General features: G+C 36.0%; 2 protein-coding genes across 2 annotated transcripts in view; both read right to left on the reverse strand.

The window, feature by feature from the left end:
- The window catches only part of LOC107602122 (AP-2 complex subunit mu-A-like), a 20,325-nt gene extending 17,990 nt beyond the window's left edge, over positions 1-2,335 (reverse strand). Inside the window, exons 1-2 of the mRNA XM_016294531.1 lie at positions 1,996-2,335; positions 291-405 (exon numbers count right to left, since the gene is read on the reverse strand). Of these exons, the coding sequence (XP_016150017.1) occupies positions 291-364 (74 nt within the window). The 5' untranslated portion in view covers positions 365-405; positions 1,996-2,335. The remainder of the gene's footprint in view (positions 1-290; positions 406-1,995) is intronic.
- Positions 2,336-5,875: 3,540 nt separating this feature from the next.
- Positions 5,876-8,353, reverse strand: part of LOC107602099 (segment polarity protein dishevelled homolog DVL-3-like) — a 36,700-nt gene continuing 34,222 nt past the window's right edge. Inside the window, exon 13 of the mRNA XM_016294507.1 lies at positions 5,876-7,406. Within this exon, the coding sequence (XP_016149993.1) occupies positions 7,030-7,406 (377 nt within the window). The 3' untranslated portion in view covers positions 5,876-7,029. The remainder of the gene's footprint in view (positions 7,407-8,353) is intronic.

Genomic DNA, 8,353 nt, shown 5'->3' on the forward strand with positions numbered 1-8,353 from the left:
CTTTTCTCTTTCTAACAGTGAAAGTATGGCTAAAGGTGGAGATGGAACATTTGACTGCTATTATTCCTACAAAGGCCAATGAAACAAACAGATCTGACATCAGACAGGGTGATTAAGGAAGGAAAAGAAATGCGGAAAAGGAAGCACATCAACACAGATCATGATCATGAACGTGAAGGACACGTGTCCTTGATGTCTCAACCTAGAGCTACCTCCTGTTGAAGCGATCAAAGCCCATCTTCTCCACACCTGAAACACAACCTCACGCTTCTCACGTTACGATGACTTACCCGATGTCATCACGGTAGACACGGGAGATCAGCACCTCGCCCTTGTGGTTGTAGATGAAGAGTCCTCCGATCATGGTGGTGGTCTCTCTCAGTGCTCACGGGCCATGCTGGAAAACTGAAGAAAGAGGCGGAGTCAAGCTGTCAGTCACTGGACAGAGAATGCATTAAAACAATAAGGACACAGATTGTTAATTGTACGTACGCACCATGATCATATTTATTGCATTGAATTTAAATATTCTAATTGTATTTTTTAAATTTGCTGTCTTAGTCAACAGCTTTGACTTTTAACAAGGTTAATTGTTAAAAATGTACAAAAAAAACAACTTCTCTGCCTTAGAGGCTTAACAAGAGATTCAAATGCACAACCACAAAGTTGCTGAAAACACTTTAAGATCTTCCACTAATACCTCACTCCTGTAATCCTCTGTTCACACCTCATAAAAGACCTAAAAATACACCTTACAGAAATCAAGCTATAAAAAACCCTGAAAAAATCAATAAGGAAGACAAAACAAAACACGCAATCATACACACAATGAGCAGACCGCACCAATGTACACGCATGTGCTCTTTCATTAGGCTGTGGTTCATGTGCCTTTTTGATTTTTAAAAGTAAACGTGAGAATTTATATTGTTAGTAATATTTAGAGTTCGAGATGTACACTTACTATACTGATACATAATTTTTTATAAAAAATGAAATTAATAAAATGTAACTCATCAAATATGATAAATTAAACTGTTGCGGGACATATGCAAACGTTCATATTTTGTCTAAAGGTTGAATAAACTGTTCCAAATTAGTTTTTCCCGATTATTTCATGTCAGGTTTTACATTCCCAGTGACTGACACACACACACACACACACACACACAGACACAGACACAGACACAGACACAGACACAGACACACACACACACACACACACACACACACACACACACACATCTGGCTAAAAGAAACTCAACCTGAACCTTATGCAGGTGCAACATCTTCAATGAATTATGAGTGAAATTATCATGAATATATAGGCAGACTACATAACCTGTACACATGCTTACACCCCAGTTGACAACACAACAATAAAACCTGTCACACCCGTTCCTGTGCCTTACGAGTATATCTGAATATTCATAAGCACATGATGAATATTTTGATGATGATGCCATCTCAGCTCTACAGCCTCATGGCTGCTGATGGAAAATAGAAGAGTTCACATTTCAATTCTGTCCGGGATTATATAAGGTTTCTATTATGTCCGATAATGGTTTTTAATTTACATGTACGTTAATTTCCCGTGATTCTCAGCCGACGGAGCCTCAGACCAGCCCACTGCGACTGTCCGTCTCGCCTCAAAACCAACACGTATAAATACATGCCATTTACTTTCTATATCACAGCATCAATAAAACAGATTTTATTATTTAATTTAAAATATTTGTCCGAGATGGACCGAAATAGTTAACAGTAAAGATATTCTTTCCATTCAAACGCACAGCCATCACGATTTTAAACGCATTAAAGGACGTTTTCTTTAACTATCGGTTCCCAAATACTCCGTGTTATTAATTTAGCACATCCCCATCAATGAACCTAACATGAAACACCGGCGTCCGGCTGGTTAGCTGGTTAAGCTAGCTAACTAGCCCCGCTCGGTTGTCACGACTGACAACGACTGTTCCCTCCCTCACCTCACCTCACCTTCTGTGTGTCAGTCTCTCTGTGTCCTCCGAACCGGCAGAGACAGGTGTGTCCGCTTCTGACCGAAGCTCCGTGTAATTGAGAGTATTTGGTGTTAGAAGCTGCGGTCACCGATCACTCTTGAATCCAAGATGTCGGCCGCCGCTCCCTCCCTCTGCAGCCGTCAGCGCACACGCGCACGCATGTTGGGCTCACGATGTTACCGAGTCCCAAAGACACGGTTTCTTTTCTTTTTTTAAGCTTAGGTCATGTTATTTGCTAAACTCCAACCTCAACTTGGTTTGCCAACCTCCACAGAAGAAAATAAGGTAATTTAGATAAAAGGGACACTTCACATGTGCCATTTGAGATGCAGGTAAACTATGGGATCAGATTCCCGCCAAATGTATACAAAAAAAATAACAAGCTGAAACCAAAATTTAAAAACGCGAGTAAAATGATGTTGCACAAAATTAAAAAATGAAAGCAACGTTTTTAGAATAGCATAGTAAGCCTTTAGTAGCAGGTAAGAAACAAAATGCTACACACAATGCTTTTATATTCTCCTGAGAGCCAGAAAAAAGTTTTTTTCATGTCATCACATTGGTTGGAGCATAAGAAACAAATGTCCTTTGTAGAGGATGCCAGGACTAAGTTATTAAAGAAAATAAAACTGAAAAGGCATGTATAGGCAAAAACAATGTTTTATTTTTTCATTCACCAATCAGTTTTTAGGTTTCAGCCTATTTTTAACCAAATCTTTGTACAAAGGTGATTCTCAACTATGTTATGAAAGATATAACAGAATGATTTGATATACTATTTTACTTTACTTTATGCAATATGTGTGTAGAATGTCCATAAACTGGTATTCCCCTTCTATACAATGTATCTATTCACTGCATCTAATTTGCATATGAATGTGTTCTTGGGGCAAACCATAATGAAAAAAGTAGTGTAATAATGGGAGTATTAACTTGCCAACATTTTCATCTCAAATTTCATAGGAATATTGCTCTATGATTTCTTTCTCTATTGACTTGCTGTGTTTCCCCAAAACGTCTGATTAACATGATGTTTGTCCTGGAGTCCTCTACAGAGGACAAAAGTCTATGCCTGGGTCCCAGGATATATACAGTACGTGTTTGAGTAAAGAATAAATGCCTTTGTGAAAAAAAAACAGTGCGCGTGTTTTGAATGTGCACAAATCTTAAAATTATATCATAAAAAAAAACTACTTGCACATAATCTAGTATTAATGAAATAAAATGCCACTTAAGTGTATACTTAAAGATTGTACATTTCTTAATACTTAAGTACACTTCTAAAAAAAAGTGCATTTTAATAATGTCAAATTAAAAGCTTTACATTTTAATAATCTTTTGTCGTGCTTTAGTGAAGTAGGCCTACACTTATTTTCATATTAAAAATGTAGTACTTGACTATAATTTTAACTCTAGCTTGTACCCAATATTACATTTTTTACTTTTACTTTACCAAATTCCAATGTAGAAATACATATCACACATAAAGATGTACTTAAGTGCTTCAGAAAAGCACTGTACAGTTCAACTAATTGCATTAATATACATTTAAACTACAATACATTATTATGTAATTGTAAATAACATGCACTTAAGTGCGCGTACTTGTTTTGAATGTGCACAAATCTTAAAAGTATATCATTAAAAAAACTACTTGCACATAATCTAGTATTAATGAAATAAAATGTCACTTAAGTGTACTTAAAGATTGTACATTTCTTAACACTTAAGTACACTTCTAAAAAAGTGCGTTTAGTAATGTCAAATTAAAAGCTTTACATTTTAAATCATTGTTTTAATAATCTTTTGTCGTGCTTTAGTGTAGTAGGCCTACACTTATTTTCATATTAAAAATGTAGTACTTGACTATAATTTTAACTCTAGCTTGTACCCAATATTACATTTTTTACTTTACATTACTTTTACTTTACCAAATTCCAATGTAGAAATACATATCACACATAAAGATGTACTTAAGTGCTTCAGAAAAGCACTGTACTGTTCAACTAATTGCATTAATATACATTTAAACTACAATACATTATTATGTAATTGTAAATAACATGCACTTAAGTGTCCAAAAACTTTACATTCAGTTTGTACTTAAGTGTATTATGTTAAAGTATATAATTTATTTCCATATTAAGTGACCTTTTTAAAGTATGGTTTTTCACATCTTTTTCACAAGGGTTTGAGATGCAATCACCAGATTTTTGACTGACATACAACGTCATTTTCGCTGAAATGCATGAAATATTCATGCCATAGTAAAGTGTCACACACCATTACACACATATAGCTCAAACAAACAAATCTGACAAATGTAATGCAGCAGAGTCAGTGTTCACACTCTTCAGAAAGTCTGCCCGCAGATGGCTTTCTTATAGTTGCCTGAAGATTAAAATAAAAGGCGAAAGTATTTTAACAAGTTACACACATTAGCATTAAAAAAAGATCTCACTGGAATGTCTCAAGAGAACAGAGCTATAACTGGATCTGTCCAAACTCTTCTGCAGTATTAAAATGTTGTGTAAATAAACTTGAAGACTGTTGGAGTGGATGTGACTCCAGATGTGTGTGTTGGAGGACTCACTTCTGTGATTCATGATGCTTCATCTAGTCAAATGAAGGGTTACAGATCACAGCATATGGCTGTAAATCATTTTCTTATATACCGTACAGTGAATTTTCATCATTTGTGCTGGCATTTGCTCCTTCTCTTCGTCTGCTTTCTGGAATCCAGGACGTTTTTTAAGAGCAAAATGAATCCGGGCCTCATAGTTCATTAACATCACTCCCTTACATTTCACCAAATCGCATTGGTGGAGGTCTGAAGAAGCCAGTGTTTTAGTGTTAGTTACCAAAAAACTCTTGCACCTGACAAATATGTCACAAAAAAGCCCTATAATGGGAGTTTATGGGATTTTTCATCAGTTTTATTTTTGAATAATGATATAGTCGCAATAGTCTCCTCAACGGGCTGCATGATTTTCAGTATGAGAGTGCAGGACGGTTTACGTGCTAAAGTTTCATTTTTAGGGTTAAGGTTTGTTTATAAAGTGTGAAGCGTGTTCATCATGTGTAAGTGGTTCAGTCTCAGTTGCATATAAATTACGGCTTGTCCCCGGATCTTCCTTTGATACGGTGGAAATATAAATCATAGAATGGCACTTCTGAGAGCCAACGAGAATGAAATATATTCTTCTCCCTTAAATGCTGTCAGAATCAGTGTGGGAAAACTTTCTCTATGAGAATAAAACTGCAAGAAAATCCACCCATCATTTTCTACCACCTTAACTGGAGCGTGAGTGGAGATTAGTTATGACGGCCCACAAGCTCACATATAAAATTCCCTTGTGTTTCTTGTGAAAAAGAAGTGCTTAACTGTACTGAATTTGCACTTGTACGTCATACTAAAATGCCACTTAAGTGCACTTAGAAAGAGTTCACTTTCATGCCTGTTTCTCAACATACTTTTAAAAAGTGCACTTTGTAATAATGTCAAATAAAATTTTGATTGATTAATTGATTATAATTTCAACTCTTGTGTGTCATTTGAAATATTTTGTTTTTAATTTAATTGTAAATAACATGCATTTAAGTGTCCGAAAACATCACATTAATTCTGCACTCAAGTATATAATTACTTCTGTTTGCTGAAAACATATTCTTTGGTTGCAAGTTTTAAGGAATTATGGACTTCATTATGGTGTCTAGAAGAGAAGGTTTTGTTATGTCTTCATGATGCAGAAGAATAAAAGTGATGTTCTTTTCACAAAAAAACCCCCAGAAAAGATTCACACTCCGTGTTTAGGCAATAAACTATATTTATAAATAAAACAATTTGTTTCGTGTTGTCATAAAACAGTGTACAGCGAGTATTAAATTGAACCATATCTGTTTCCAATAATTAAAAATGTGATAAATGCATCTGAGAAAAAAAAATGGAAGGTTTACAGAGAAACAATGAAGCACAGTGCTGACAGTTAATGATGACAGACATTAACATATTAAGTACTGTGTTGTTTGAGGAAGAGTGAGAGAGTGAAAGGAGCTGCTCTTCATCATATAATAATAATAATAATAATAGTGCATCATCAGGTTGCTTTAGGAGTGCTGATAACATTGAAACATTAAAGATCCATTTGGAACTTCATCACTGTTGCAGGTTCAGTACATGTAATACAGGTGGACTGTTACAAAGAATAACAGAACAGGACTGAATATCTCCCAAGTAAGTTCTTTAAATCAACAAATGATTTACTTAATAAATGTCCCTGGTCTTAATGTGCACAATTGATCAATTCAGGTTATTAAAACAACAAAAGAGATGAAAAAAACCCATCATGCATCATGTTTAATAAATTCATTTTAACCCAAAGAGTAAGGCGGACTTTAAAAGTCCTGTCTGTAAACTTAAAAACATAATTTTTCTCTCTCACTCTCCACAATTCTTAGCAGAAAATTAAAGCCATAAATATAAAAGAATTGCCAAAGGTTCTATCTTTTGATAGCATTTGTCTTTTTTTAAATCATTCAAAATTATTTGTTCATCCTTAAAAAGCAAAAGGTGATTTAGAAGTAAGAGATATCCTGACTTTCTTCTCATGTCACGCTTTTCTCTCCTGCTTAATTGAGTTCATCTTTGATTGAAAAACAGATCTTAACTTGAAGTTAATAAACTGGTCAGAGGACAAAATATAAAAAAATGCAGGCAAAGTACATAAAAAGTACACAAAAAGCAGCAAGCATTCACCTTCATCACTGCATCGCAAAGAGTCTCCTTAAATCAGAGACCTCGGGTCTCTGAGGGCATGATGGGATACGTGATCTGTTCCAGTCTTCTTCACTGAAGAAAGTGCAAGCCACAGGACACAGGAGGGACATTAAGAGGGACACTTAGCTACTAAAATGTCAATGCATCTCTTTCTCGTCTTCCTCCCCAGCTTTCTTTCTTGATTTCACAGTGCCTTGAGCATGTGGGTCGACCCTCGGGGTCACATGAAGCTCATCACATGACGTCGACGAAGAACTCACTAGGGTTGCCCATGGCCATGCGGAAAGATTTGCGCGAGGCTGTGAGTTCGGGCGGCACTGAGGCCAGGTCTCGGTCTGGAGGAGAGGCCGGCGCTGCTGTGGAGGGTGTCTGTGGCTGTGACTGTGGAGGGAGGCCCGGCGCTCCACACACCAGGCTCTGAACGCTCCGGATGGTGTGTGAGCTACGCACGCTGTGCTCGCTAGGGGCCGCAGCGGAGCGCTCACTGGGAGCCTTTTCTTTTTTTTCGGACTCGCTGCCGCTGCCGGATCGGCCTCCAGACTCTTGTGTTCCAGCTGCTGTATTTGTGTTGTTTTTGCTGCCGCTTCGATTCGAGCCACTGCTTCGACTGCCTGCGAGCGAAATGATAGAAAAGAAAAGTGAGACTTCCTATTTAAGTCTAATTCTTTGGTAACTTTTCCATGTATTCGCCTTGTAATTGGATTAGATATAATTAGGGCAGAAGAGTTGACCACAGGATCAGAAAGAGGCATTAAGGGGCAATATTTGCCCCCCTGGAAGTGATTTCATGGGGCATTTTTCTCTACCTTTGTATATATATATATATATATATATATATATATATATATTTCTGTCATGACAACTCTTGGAGGGATTGACATGGTAATGTACATGACAATGTTAATATGTTAATTCTTGGCGGAATAGATCTGCTACGCTGCTGCTGCTATTAACTAACTTCAACTGTAATATCAAATATCACACTACAATAAAATTATGATCAAGTACACGTGCTTTAGTATATTAGTCAACACATCAAAATAAGTGTATTTCTTTAAAGCAAAAGATTATTAAACAAACTGGGACCCACTTTATATTAACATGGTAGTTAAAGACACCTAATATAAAGTTGGGCCACATAAGGATTCAAACGTTACTTTAAAGTAAAATATTTAATTTGACATTATTACAAAGTCCACTTATAAAAAGTGTACTTAAGTTAAATGTCTCTTTCTAAGTACACTTAAGTGGCATTTTATTTAATTATTATTATAATTATTATTATATTATCTATTACAGTTTTTACAAAAATATACTTCAAGATTCGAAAAACACTACTAGTGCACATTCAATACTATTAAGCACACTTCTTTTTCATACTGCCTTAACTGGATAGATACTGAAAATGATGAAACACATCAAACATGTAAACATGTAACAAATAAAAAAAGAAATCATTACGATGAACCTGTTTATCCCTTTTGGTGGCATTTTCTTTCCACGCTCAAGTTCTTTTTTAAGAGTGAGGCTGCAGGTTTACCTATGAAGGCGTTGGGGA

Source organism: Sinocyclocheilus grahami, unplaced genomic scaffold (assembly GCF_001515645.1).
Source record: "Sinocyclocheilus grahami isolate Dianchi unplaced genomic scaffold, SAMN03320097.WGS_v1.1 scaffold319.1, whole genome shotgun sequence".
In the NCBI taxonomy this organism is placed as follows: Eukaryota; Metazoa; Chordata; class Actinopteri; order Cypriniformes; family Cyprinidae; genus Sinocyclocheilus; species Sinocyclocheilus grahami.